Below are 13,673 nucleotides of genomic sequence, written 5' to 3' on the forward strand. Positions count from 1 at the left end.
CCAGGTGGATTTCCGGAGAGGCGGCCCCCGGGCTGGACCCAGGGTGTCTGGCTTTCTCTCATAAGGCAGCCCCCGGCGAGCTTTTGCATAATGTAAATGGGGCCCTCATTGAGAGAGCAGAGCGCACCCCCCGGCCGGCTGGGGCCTCCCAGCGCGCTGCCGGAAGCCGCCGGCAGAGGGCGCCAGCAGCACCAAGACCGCTCTTTCCAGCGGCTCCGCGGACTGCGGGACGGGCTACGGGATCTGGCGAGATTCTCGTGCTACCGCCGCTGGTGGACCAGCATGGCGGACTCGCTGCTGCAGCACAAGCGGGGTCCCAGCCGCTCCACGTGGCTACGGGCCCGCAAGGCCCGGCCCCAGCTGGTCCTCAGCCGCAGGCCCCGCCGCCGGCTCAGGAACCTGCGCTGGTGCGGCCGGCGGCGCCTGCGGCGGCGGCTGTTGCAGGCCCAGGCGGCTGGCGCGGACTGGAGGGAGGTCGCCTGCCAGGTGTCGCGCACGGATGAGACCCGGAGGCCCAAGACCGCGGCCCCTAACCCGGCCCCCAGCGCGACCCCGACCCCGGTCTCGGCCTCCTCCCGGCCTTGCCCTGCGCTTCTCCCCATTCCGCCCGTGCGGGCGGTGGGTCCGGGCCGCGCGTTGCTTCTGTTGCCAGTCCAGCAGGTGAGTCGCGCCAGCGGGAGCCCCTGGTGGAAAGAGCGGGGTGGAGACGCAGACCCCAGGGAGTTACAGTCTAGGAGAGGACCATGGTCCCTCTGGACCTGTTCTCTGGCTGCAAGTCAGATTCCAGTCTGTCCGTCGTTGCGGTGGTAACTAGGTTCCCTCTGAGCAGCAAGGTAGCAGGTCCCCTGCCACTGGGTCCTTAGGCCTTCAGAGCCGAAAGGGTCTTTAATAGTAAAGATAATGATAGATTGCAATTGTTAGGAGCTTAGAAATGGCAGCCTCTAAGGGTTCTAAGTGTTTTAGGTGTATGAAACCATACAATACTCCCAGCTCTCTTACATGTTTACAGAGGAGGAGACAGGTTACATAACTTGCCAGAAGTTACACAGTAGATGCAGAACTAGGAGTCGAAAGCAGGCAGCCTAATTCATTCAGCACCCTTATTCCTCACATAAGCGCTGGTCGGGGAGATTCCCCTCTAATGCTGGAGGGAAGCGAAAACCCAGGAAGGGGAGAGATTTGGCAAGCAGTAGGCCTTTGTAAGGATGGGGTGATTGTCTGAACCATGAGGAGACAGCAGAGCTGAGTTCGTGGGACCCGTTTGTTCTTCATGTGTTAGTATTCACCGGGCTCTCTGTAGCTGCCATGGGGCATGATCTTCTGTTAAAAATATAAAGTACATGATGGTCATGCAGTACAATGTAATCTGTTACTTAAAAATCAGCTGTCTTGGCCGGGCGCAGTGGCTCACGCGTATAATCCTAGCACTCTGGGAGGCCGAGGCGGGTGGATCGCTCAAGGTCAGGAGTTCGAGACCAGCCTGAGCAAGAGCGAGACGCCCGTCTCTACTAAAAATAGAAAAAAATTATCTGGACAACTAAAAATATATATATGGAAAAAATTAGCCGAGCATGGTGGCACGTGCCCGTAGTCCCAGCTTCTTGGGAGGCTGAGGCAGTAGGATCGCTTGAGCCCAGGAGTTTGAGGTTGCTGTGAGCTAGGCTGACGCCACGGCACTCTAGCCTGGGCAACAGAGTGAGACTCTGTCTCAAAAAAAAAAAAAAATTAGCTGTCTTTTGATATGTGAATAGCAAGTTAAGATTTTAGAATTTTTCAGTCATTAGTAACAGGATCTATAATGTTATTTCTTTCTTCGTTTTTTTCTTTTCCTGCTAGGGTTTTACTTTTAGCGGGATCTGCCGTGTGACTTGCCTCTATGGCCAGGTGCAGGTGTTTGGTTTTAACATCAGCCAAGGCCAACCCGCTCAAGATGTCTTCTCTACCTATACCCACTCCTACCTGACTATCAATGCAGTTCGTTACTCAATGCCTGAGAAAAGCAAGAAGGAGATCAAAAGGGAAGCCCGGACTTTGCTCAAATCTCATCTTAACCTGGGTAATGAAAAGAACCAAGTGATTTATTGAGGGCTGAGCGTGACTATAGTAAGGCTAAAAATATTTAAATGCTTGTTATTGTCTAGACATTGCACTAAGCACTTTATTTAAATCCTCAGAAGGGTCTTGAGAATGAAAATACTATTGTTTTCACCATTTTACAGACATAATTGTCCAAGGCCACTAAGTTAGTATGTGGCAAACCCAGCCAGGTATGTTCTTATTATGCAATATGGCCCCCTGAAAAAGGCTCTCAAACATAATTCCTACTCTCAAAAAGCTTACAGTTTGGCCAAGGAGATTACAGTCTTAAAGGGCATAGAATTTAGTGGCGTTACTGCTTCTAAGGTGGTTTATTTTTCTCTTTTCAGATGACAGATGTTGGTCGATGCAGAATTTTTCTCCTCTGTGTTCTATTGTGTTGCTAGAACATCTGAAAACCTCCACTGTGAAGTTCATAACCAGCTATCCAGGTTTATCCTACATTTTTACACAAGAGGTAGAATCAGTTTTCCTTCATTTTGTTTTTTTTCTTTTTTTTCCGCCTCCTCTTCCGAACCAGTTTTCATTCAGAGTTTTGCTAAATACTTGCACCAAAACAGTCATATCAAGTGATTGTGTAGGACGCTGTCTTGGAAGATCAGTCTGTCTATCCTGTTAGTGCTGTAACTCCTACAGAGTGTAATGCATGTGTATAGTAAATAGGGACAAAAGGGATGTCGTGAAAAATGTCTCTCTTCCCCTTCAGTTTCAGTCCCCAGTAAGAGCCATTATTTTATATGGTAGTTGGTTAATTGCCTTTTGGGTTTTTAATGGTTATCTTTATAATCTCAACTTATTAACATGAGACAGTATAAATTTTCTCTACGTGAGTGAATAGTTTAAATTAGTTTAAATATGTTTACACTTTCTTGCATCTTTTTCTTCCTCACCTCTAAATTTTTTCTGGCCATATTACTCACTTTATAAAGTCAGTTCTATTACTGTCATTACCTCCCATGAGCCAGAAGGTTGAGTCTAACCGACAGGATTAGTGGACGGACTGGATATATGAGGTGTGAGGAAGAATCGAGGAATAACACCAGGATTTCTGGCCTCACTACGTAGGTGCATGGAGTTGCTATTACCTGAGATGGGGGCACTGCAGGAGGAGCAGGTTTAACTATGTTAACTTTGAGGTGCCCGTCAGACATCCAGTTGGAGCTGTCAAGTGGGCAGTTTAATATGTGAGTCTGGAGTTCTGAGAAGAGGTCAGAGATGTAAATAAGGGAGCATTTAGTAGAGAGGACACCCAAGGCCACGAGGTGGGATAATAATGCCGAGGGAGCTGATAATAGAAACAAGAGTGTTCGAGGTCTGAGCACTGGGACACTCCAAGGAGAGGTCCAGGGCAAAGAAGAGGGAGCAGCAGAGGAGCCTGAGAAGGCGTGGTCATTGGTGTTAGAGAAGAACCAGGTGTGTGGTGTCCTGGAGGTCAGAAAGGCTTTATTTGTTTGTTTGTTTATTTTATTTATTTATTTTCAGAGACAGGGTCTTGCTCTGTCGCCCAGGCTGGAGTACAGCCATCATAGCTCACCGCAGCCTTGAACTCCTGGGCTTAAGTGTTCCTCCTGCTGCAGCCTCCCAAGTAGCTGGGACTATAGGTGTGCACCACCATGCCTAGCTAATTTTTTAAAAAATTTTTTTGTAGAGACAGGGTCTTGCTATGTTGACCAGGCTGATCTCCTAGGCTCAAGAGATCCCCAGCCTTCACTTCCCAAAGCATTGGGATTACAGGCATGAACCACTATGCCCAGCCAGGAAGTCTTTAAAGGATACTTAAGTGAACAGCTGTGGTAAATCCTGCTCATGGTCAGATGGTCCTGAGAAAGGAGCACTGGCTATAGAAGCGGGTCTGGAGGAGAGTGGTTCAGCAGACTGCTTGGAGGAGGGTAGTCTGGGGAATGAGGACAAGAGCCTGGAGAGAGGGACTCAGGATTTTGGTAGTAAAGGATTTTGCTTTTGTAGAGTTTAGCTGTAAAGGGAGGGAAAGAAATGAAGCAGTAGTTGGAGGGTCGGTGTGATCAGGAGAGTTTTGTGTGAAAAAAAACATTCTTGAACACAGCAGGTGGGAGTGCCCTGGAGAGGAGAGGGGAGAGGACGGCCAGCCGGCTGTGTCAGTGAGTCGACCACTGTTGTGTGCTGTGTAGGCCGGGAGCGCTGGCAGGTCAGAGGAGAGGGCCAGAGGCAGGCGGTTCTGTTTCCTGCTGCACTGAGAGGTGGAGTCGGGGCTCACTGCAGATGGTAGGGGGAGTTGGGGGTTTGAAGTGAGAGGAGAGGTATGAAGTGAGCAGGACGATGAGTGGACTATTGTGATTACATTGTAATCTACTGATCAGGGCCGCCGAGGAGGAAACGAAATTGGGCGTTACCAGCCTTTGCTGCTTGAAAGTGAATGTTCCAAATGCCATGGATCAGACACATCCATTTTCCGTCCTCTTCGGCTTTGTTTTTCTGGGACTTCCTCAACCACTTACTGTTGTTTATATTCCTTACGTTCTTTCTTGGATAACTTCCCTCTCCACCCCAGCCCCTGATGTGTCAGTACATTCTGGAGTTATTTTTTCAAGTAAAGCATGTGGTAAACTTTTGATTTTCTCGTTTTATAAAATGTTCGTATTTTGCCCTCAGCGATTGATAGTTGAGCAGAGTGTAGAACTGTACGTTTAAAAGAATCTTTCCTCAAAACTTTGAAGGCCTCGCTCCTCTCATAGAGTTGTGAGCTACTCTAGAATCCAGTGTTGCTGACAGGAGGTCTCACACCTTGTCATTCCTTTTACGGTGCCTTTATTCTCAGCGTTGCTGAATTGCACGAGGATGTGTGCGTGGCGGGCCCGCCCTTCATCCTCTTCTGCATGGGCAGTTTGTTCCATCCGAGCCTCTCCTGCTTCACCTGGGGCTGCTCTGCCATTCTGTGGGTTGCTTTCCCCATGGTTTCCCAATACTTCTGCACTTGGACTCCACACACCTGTCTTCTACATCCTTTCAGCTCCGTTTGTGTATGTTCTTTGTGTTTTGCTTTATATTTTTGGAGATTGCCTTGACTTTATTTCAGATCACCAACCTGTTCTACAGCTTGGGCCTTCTCTTGAATTTTTCTTAGGGCAATCATGCATTACCATGCATTTTCTTTTTCTCTAAAGCTTCCTGCAGAGATGACAGCAGCTTGGGAGTAAGCACAAGCTCTGAAAACAGAGACAGGACAACTTCAGGAATAGAGTTGACGAGACTTGCTGCTGGGTTGGGTTTTTGCAGGGGTGAGAGAAAGGAAAAGATCAAATTTATCTTTTGTACCTCACAACTCTATGAGACTTAGTTAATTTAGAATTGAAGAAGAAAATATGCATTTTTTTCACCTTTTTTTAAAATGTAAATTGTTAATTTCAGAGTCCAGCTTTCCAGATTAATTCTGAATGTTTGACCTTGAGGTCTGTTGGCATCAAAAGAGAGAAAAAAAAAAAAGGCCTTCTTTTATCCAAGAGTGCCCTTTCAACACTGGAAGAGTTAGTCAATGTTTCTTGTGGTAAGTAATATATATTGATAAATTTGAATGTTTTTCCACCGAAATCTCAGAGGATTACTACTTGTAATTAGAATCCTACAGAAGATGGCTAATTTTGGGGATCAATGTTTGTTTCACCTCCAGAAGAAGTAGATGGCTGCCCTGTCATTCTAGTTTGTGGATCTCAGGATGTTGGAAAGTCAACATTTAATAGATACCTGATCAACCAGTTGTTAAATAGGTAAGAGTACTTTTATTATGGTTTTGACATATTGCTAGATTTTTTGGCATGAAGTGAGATTTTTGATTTAAGAAACTTGGTGGGAATGCATCTGGGCTTTAGGTGGAAATTATACACAGCTCTGTGTGTAACCTGCTCAGCTGTGTATAAAACTGCTGTTCTTCACTGGCCTGCTTTGGAACCTGGTGACAAAGCCCTAGGGCAGAGTCACTGCCTCGCCTGTGGGCAAGCTTACAAGAAGAGACACTTGGTTTCAGAATCTGTATTTGTCCAGATGCTATTCCTGAATCTAGAGATTCAGAGTAGGGATAAGTTATGTTGTGTTTTAAAATAAAAATATCAGGAAAGATCAAGTTGTATCCATGCTGCAAATGGAAGATGACCACACTTGCACCATTTTCTCTTGACTTTTTTTTTAATGCCAGTTGTCATCTTTGGAGCCTTCCACCTAAACTGCACTCACCTGTGTATCGCATGAAATCTTCACCATCTGATTTATGCTTTCTGCAGAGTAAAGCTAGTTAAGATTTTCTTTTTTCTTTCTTAAAAATTTGCAGTGTTTCCTGTGTTGACTATCTGGAATGTGATCTGGGACAGACAGAATTTACTCCTCCCGGTTGCATTTCTTTACTTAATATTACAGAACCAATTCTGGGTATGTATTATATGTTTCTCAAATGTCTAGTTTTTATGAAATTCATAACTAATGATGCTTACAAAAAGCTCAAAAGAATATAAAATATTTAAAGTGAACATGCTCCTACCAAACTCATGTTCTTTAGGTAACTACTCCTCTAGCCTCCGGAAAAAACTATGGTACTCTGTAGGAAATGGATTGCTGTTCTTTTTGTTTTATGTAAATTAGAAACACACCCTTCCCCTCATATTAACATCTTATGTACAACTATCTAAACCAGGAAATTAACCTTGAATCAATCCTATGTAACCAATCTACAGATTTTTTTTTTTTTTTTTGAGACAGGGTCTCTCTCTGTCACCCAGGGCGAGAGTACAGTAGTGTCATCATACGTCACAGCAACCTCCAACTCCTGGGCTCAAGCAATCCTCCTGCCTCAGCCTCCTGAGTAGCTGGGACTACAGGCACATGCCACTACACTCAGCTAATTTTTCTATTTTTTGTAGAGATGGGGTCTCACTATGTTGCTCAGGCTGGTCTGAAAACTCCTGGCCTGAAGCAGTCCTCCCGTGTCAGTCTCCCGGAGTGCTAGAATTACAGGCATGAGCCACCAGGCCCAGCCCAATGTACAGAACAGATTCTACTCAAAATTCACCAGTTGTCCTAGTGTCCTTTTCCCAGTTCAGAGTCTAACCCGGAATTCCGCATTGTTTTTTCTTAATGATAAAATTTACATAACGCGATATTTATCAGTTTAATCGTTCATATGTGTACAATTCAGTGGCATTAAATATATTCACAGTGTTTTGTAACGCTCAACACTATCCAAAACTTTTTTTTTTTTTTTTAGTCAGAGTTTTGCTCTGTTGCTTGGGCAACAGAGTGCCATGGCATCAGCCTAGCTCACAGCAACCTCTAACTCCTGGGCTCAGGCAATCCTTCTGCCTCAGCTTCCTGAGTAGCTGGGACTACAGGCATGAGCTACCATGCCCGGCTAATTTTTTCTATATATTTTTAGTTGTCCAGATAATTTCTTTCTATTTTTAGTAGAAGCGGGATCTCACTCATGCTCAGACTGGTCTTGAACTCCTGACCTTGAGTGATCCTAAGATTACAGGTGTGAGCCACCATGCCCGACCCCAAAACTTTTTTATCATCCCAAGATGAAATGTACCCATTAAACAATAACTTCCCTCTGTCCCCTTCCCCTACCCACTTGTGACCTCTATTTTACTTGCTGTCCCTGTGAACTTGCCTATTCTCATATAATTGGAATTATACAATACTTATCCTTCTTTGTCTGGTTTATTTCACTCAGCATAATGTTTTCAAGGTCCATTCCTGTTGTAGCTTATGTCAAATTTTTTTTGGCTAAATATTATTCCATTGTGTGTATACATTACATTTTGTTTATCCATTCAACTGCTGATGGACACTTAGGTTGTTTCTACATTTTGGCTACTGTGAATAATGGTGCCATCAACATGGGTATACAAATAGCTCCACCAGACCTTGCTTTCAGTTCTTCCAGGTATATACCAAGGAGTGGAATTGCTTGGTCAGATGGTAGTTCTATGTTTAATGTTTTGAGAAACTGCCAAACTGGTTTTCACACTAGTTGCCCTGTTTTATATTCCTGACAGCAAAGCATTAGTGTTCTAGTTTCTCCGTATCCTCACTGATGCTGTTATTTTGATTATAGCTGTCCCAGTAAGTGTGAAGTAACATCTTATTTTGGTTTTGATTTACATTCCTGTAATGACTAATGATGTTGAGCTCGTGCTATTGGCTATTTATGTATCTTCTTTGGAGAAATGTCCTGTTCAAGTCCTTGAACATTGCTGATTTATGAATTGGGTTTGTTGAGTCTAGGAGTTCTTTATATATTCTAGATATTAATCCCTTATCAGATAAATAATCTACACTTACTTTCTCCCATTCTGTAGGTTATCTTTTTGCTTTCTTTTTTTTCTTTTTTTCTTTTTCTTTTTTTTTTTGAGACAGAGTCTCACTCTGTTGCCTGGGCTAGAGTGCCATGGCATCAGCCTAGCTCACAGCAACCTCTAACTCCTGGGCTCAAGCAATCCTCCTGCCTTAGCCTCCTGAGTAGCTGGGACTACAGGCATGCGCCACCATGCCCGGCTAATTGTTTCTATATATTTTTAGTTGTCCAGCTAATTTCTTTGTATTTTTTAGTAGAGACGGGGTCTCACTCTTGCTCAGGCTGGTGTCGAACTCCTGACCTCGAGCGATCCTCCCTCCTTGGCCTCCCAGAGTGCGAGGATTACAGGCGTGAGCCACCGCGCCCGGCCGTTTTTGCTTTCTTGATAGTATCCTTTGATGCACGGAAGTTCTTAATTTTGACGGAGTTCAGTTTATTTTTTCATTTGTTGCCTGTGCTTTTGGTATCACATCCATGAAATCATTGCCAAATCCGGTGTCATGAAGGTTTTTTCTAATATCTTCTTCTAAGAGCTTTATAGTTTTAAGTTTAGGTCTTTGATCCATTTTGAATTAACTTGTAGGTATGGTATAAGGAACGGGTCCAACTTCATTCTTTTGCATGCAGATATCCAGTTTTCTCAGCATCATTTGTGTGAAGACTGTCCTTGTTCCCATTGAATGGTGTTTGTACCCTTCTGGAAAATCATTTGACCATATATGTGAAAGGTTATTTTTGGGCTCTATATTCTGTTCAGTTGGGCTACATGTCTGTTCTTCTGCCAGTACCATACTTTTTTTTTAAATGTTTTTTTGTGGGGGGAGACAGGGTCTTGCTCTGCTGCCTGGATTAGAGTATAGTTGGTGTCATTATAGCACCCTGCAACCTCAAACTTCTGGGCTGAAGCGATCCTCCTGCCTCAGCCTCCTGAGTAGCTGGGACTACAGGCGTGCGTCACTATATGACTATGTTTGGCTAACTTTTTCTTTTTTGTAGAGATGGTGTCTCGCTGTGTTGCTCAGGATGGTCTTGAATTCCTGGCCTCAGGCGATCCTCCTGCCTTGAACTCCCAAAGTGCTGGGATTACAGTAGTGAGCCACCATGCCCAGCCAATGTTGTTGCTCTTAATACACTAACTTATTTGCCCAGTGTCCGTGTATATAACCAGCCTCTCAGTCTGCTGGCTCCCAGACCCACTGTCCCTGAGCCCTACCACCTCCTCAGCCCTGGCTGCCCCTGCCTATGCCCCACAGCCTTGCTGACCCTGGCTAACCCATAGCCCCATCCTTTTTTGAGCACTATCAGGCAAAACAAGATGTTCCAGGATAATCTTCTACTTTCCTTTCCATAACCTTGGAATGAATTATTTCTGCAAAAAGCCCTAGTTCTTTTTAGTGTAGAGTGGTAGTTGAATACCAGGGTCTTGGTATGAGATTCGTTCATTGCCTCTGGTGCGTCATTGTTTATAGGTCCTCTCAGTGGACACAGCTAGAATATATGTGTGTGTTTACACCATACGCACCATATGTATGTGTGCATGTGTGTATGTGCACATATCTTTTCTATCTATTTGTTGTTATAAAAGCCATGACTTTATGACTATTATTCTGATTCCAGCCTAACCCCCCAGGGTTCATTCTGGTTAGCCTCACCCTATTCCATATTTGGAAGTTCCTTCTCTGGTGGCAAGAAGCCTGGCTGTGATAATTGGCAATATGTTTGCATATTTGCTCAGTCCGTCTGTTCAGTTTCCTAACTGCACGGGCCAGGCCAGTCCCTCTGCCGCTGGCTCCCCTGGATCCCTGGCCTTACTGGCCCCAACTGTGAAGAGAGCCTCGCCGGCTGAATCCCCAGCTCTAGTCACAGTGGCCACGCTCCTGATTGAATCTCTATCCCAGGTGGCCTGGCACCAACCACACTGACCAGGGCCCACACTCTGCTGACCCTCTTGCCACACAGTCCTGATCACTGGCCTGCTGATGGCACTGAACCTGGGCCTATGGAACTGCTCTATTCCCTGTCCCCAACCAGAGCAGACAGGAAGTGGCTTGGGCTGGGCAGACCAGTGTGGTGATTGGGAGCACACACTCTGGAGCCAGGCCTCCTGTGCTCAGGCGAGGCTTGACGTTTACTCTCTGACTGTGTTCAAGTTACTCTTTCTCCATTTCCTCATCTGTAAAAATAGGGATAATACTACTTCCCTCATAGAGTTTTTTTTTTTTAATGAAGATTAGAGACTATATGAGATACTACGTGAAGAACCTATAACAGAGTCAGTGCCGTATCCCAGTAAGTGATGCTGTGGCTACGAATCATCCTTTCACTGGGATGCGAGCTCTTTAAGGGTGGGGGTGTTTGTCTTGTTCACAGATATATCCCAGGAATCTGGACAAACCCAACAAGTTGTAGGTGCTCAGTAAGTGTTGAACGAATGGCCATTAGGACATAATTGGGGTTAGCTGTGTGTGTCAGAATGAGCATGTGATTGTGTTAAGTTGACAGCTTAGGTTTCCAAAACTGCAAGTACAGCTATGCCTATTGGTGGGATAGTCTCAGATTGCTAAGGACCTTTGTCGGTGATGATTGCTGAAATAAAACCTCACTACCTTCAGCAGTCAGAAATTGATTACTCTTGTCCTTATCTTCTTAGGACCACCTTTCACCCACCAGAGGACACCGCAGAAGATGGTATATTATGGAAAAACTTCTTGCAAAAACGACTACGAAAATTACGTTGAGATAATAAAATATGTGTTCAACTCTTACAAGAGAGAGTCTCCTCTCATCATCAACACAATGGGCTGGGTGTTAGGTAAGCCTGCACTCGCACCTCTGCAGGGGAAGGACGGACAGTGTGAGCACACTGTTGGCTCCGAGGCATTCGTGTTGAAGCCCAGTTTTTAAGAGTCATCTTCTTATTGGTTGATTCTTTGTCTTAGAATAACTGTACTTGTTTCTTGTAAGAACGTCTCATTGTTCATTAGTGCTAATGTCGTCTCCTTCCTCACAGACGAAGGGCTTTTGCTTCTCATTGACCTGATCCGATTGCTGTCTCCCAGCCACGTCGTTCAGTTCAGTTCCGCCCACAGTAAATACATGCCAACCCTCACCCCGGGCTATGTAGATGACAAGGATGGCTTGTACACAAAAAGCAAGTCCAAGATAAGAAATCAAGGGTTCAAACTTGCAGAATTTGCAGAGAATTTGGAATTTGCTGATGAAGAAAAAGAGAGTCCAGTTGTGTTTACCGGACATAAACTAATGTGCGTTCATTCGGAGTTTGCATTCAGATTAACTGCAAGAAATAGGTAAAGAAACCATCTTTTGGCTTTCCTTCAGTTGAACAAGGCATTCTGTTGTCAATTCCTTCAAAGAACTAAGTCCTCTAAAATTTTTCAAATCTGTAACATCTATACATTTACAAAGGAGAATCAGTTGTGTTTTGAACTGTTATTTTCCCAGTGGAAACATCCAGTAGTGTTCTCCAGCTCTGGTCACCAAGAGCTCTGACTTAAAGGAGAGTATTTACACTTCCTGTTTTACTGGCTGGGGGTCTGCCAAGGCAGGGCCCACAGATGCTAGGGTGGGGAGTGTCTCAAAGCCAAGCCTAGCGCTAGGCATGGATATAATCTACTCCATTTTCTGAGTGGGAGTTAGTCATGGCAGGTCAAATCTCTACTTAACCTCATTGTGATTTACTTTGCAGAGAATTACATAACAAAATTCTTCGAGATCTGGCCGTGCTAGGTTACCTTGGCCAGCTGCAGCCCCCAGTGCCAAAGCCACTCAGTCCTTTACATGGTCTGACACCCTATCAGGTAATCCGAACTTGTGGGAGAAATTTTCTTCATTTTGTTTACTTGACACAGACTTCTGTGGCTTTCTGTGTGCTGGGCACTCTTCTAACCACTTTATAACTCGTTGCTCATTTGATCCTCAGAACAATCCGTGATGAATGTTGTGTAATTATCCCCATTTTACAGAGAAACTAAGGTGCAGAGAGGCTAAGGGATCCCGCACAAGTGGCCAAGCTGGGACTCAGACCCAGGTGATCCCGCTCCAGTGTCCACGCTCTGGAGCGCAGCTCTGTGCTCAGTACAAATGTTCCACCTAATCCCAGTGGCTACTCCAGCACTTCTTTTTGCTGGCTGTATGTGACTCAGTTTCTCATCTTTAGAATGGTATAATTTTCATCCCAAAATGCCTGGCAAAAAAGAAATAAAAAAAGGAAAAAAAAAATGGGGGTAATACCACCCTCATAGAATGATCGTACGGATTCAAGGAGTGTTCACAGCAGCACCTGGCATCCAGAGAGCACTATTACAGTGTTTAGTATTACTGCTGTCAAAAGTAGATTCTAGGCCGGGCGCGGTGGCTCAGGCCTGTAATCCTAGCACTTTGGGAAGCTGAGACAGGAGGAGTGCTTGAGCTCAGGAGTTCAAGACCAGCCTGGGCAAGAGCGAGACCCCGTCTCTATAAAAAATAGAAAAATTAGCCAGGTGTGGTGATGTGTGCCTATAGTCCCAGCTACTTGGGAGGCTGAGGTAGGGGGATTGCTTGAGCCCAGGAGTTTGAGGTTGCAGTGAGCTATAATGATGCCACTGCACTCTACCCTGGACAACAGAGCAAGACCCTGCCTCAAAAAAAAAAAAAGTAGATTCCAACACCAGAGCATTTGCAACTTAGAATCCAGGCTGCTAAAAATTCTTTAGGATTCAGGGTGATGAAAAAATAAAAATAGTGACACGTAGCGTTTCTTAAATGTTTATTCTGTGGGGTACTCTGTTCTAAGCCTGTGTTAATGCCTTTACTCACAGTGGTCTTGTTATTATCCCCAGTTTATAGATGATCTAATATTAATAAAACCAAGGCAGGGACTCAGAGTCAGCTTGCCCACAACGGCACTGTGAAAGCTGGGCTGGAACTGGAGCCCAGGCAGCCCGACTCTGCACGGCCCGTCTGGTTTGGAGCGCTCGCCCTGGCCTGGCACCCTGCCCAGCACTCTACCTGGAAGGGCTTAGCGATCTGTGAGGAGGTGCTGTGGCATTCCTCATTTACAGCTTGGAAAACCGGGCACAGTCAGGGAGGCACTTGCCTCAGGTTGCGCTGGCAGAAGCAGCGGACCTGGACCACAGGGCGGGGTCTCCCAGACTCGATGGCCCCCGGCCGCCGAGTCATCCCTGCTGGAGAGTCTAAGGCGGTTTGTTTAATTGGGATTTTGGTTTACGGCGTCACTTATTTGCTGGGAGGTGCTCTG

General features: G+C 45.4%; 1 protein-coding gene across 1 annotated transcript in view; it reads left to right on the forward strand.

Moving 5' to 3' along the window:
- The first annotated feature begins 282 nt into the window (after positions 1–282).
- NOL9 (nucleolar protein 9) overlaps positions 283–13,673 on the forward strand; it is an 18,043-nt gene continuing 4,652 nt past the window's right edge. The window contains exons 1-9 of the mRNA XM_012662525.1: positions 283–660; positions 1,837–2,056; positions 2,427–2,554; positions 5,482–5,617; positions 5,741–5,837; positions 6,395–6,492; positions 11,067–11,228; positions 11,427–11,724; positions 12,123–12,234. Coding sequence (XP_012517979.1) covers positions 283–660; positions 1,837–2,056; positions 2,427–2,554; positions 5,482–5,617; positions 5,741–5,837; positions 6,395–6,492; positions 11,067–11,228; positions 11,427–11,724; positions 12,123–12,234 — 1,629 coding nt within the window. The remainder of the gene's footprint in view (positions 661–1,836; positions 2,057–2,426; positions 2,555–5,481; positions 5,618–5,740; positions 5,838–6,394; positions 6,493–11,066; positions 11,229–11,426; positions 11,725–12,122; positions 12,235–13,673) is intronic.

Source organism: Propithecus coquereli, unplaced genomic scaffold (genome assembly GCF_000956105.1).
Source record: "Propithecus coquereli isolate 6110/MARCELLA unplaced genomic scaffold, Pcoq_1.0 Scaffold77, whole genome shotgun sequence".
Taxonomy (NCBI): domain Eukaryota; kingdom Metazoa; phylum Chordata; class Mammalia; order Primates; family Indriidae; genus Propithecus; species Propithecus coquereli.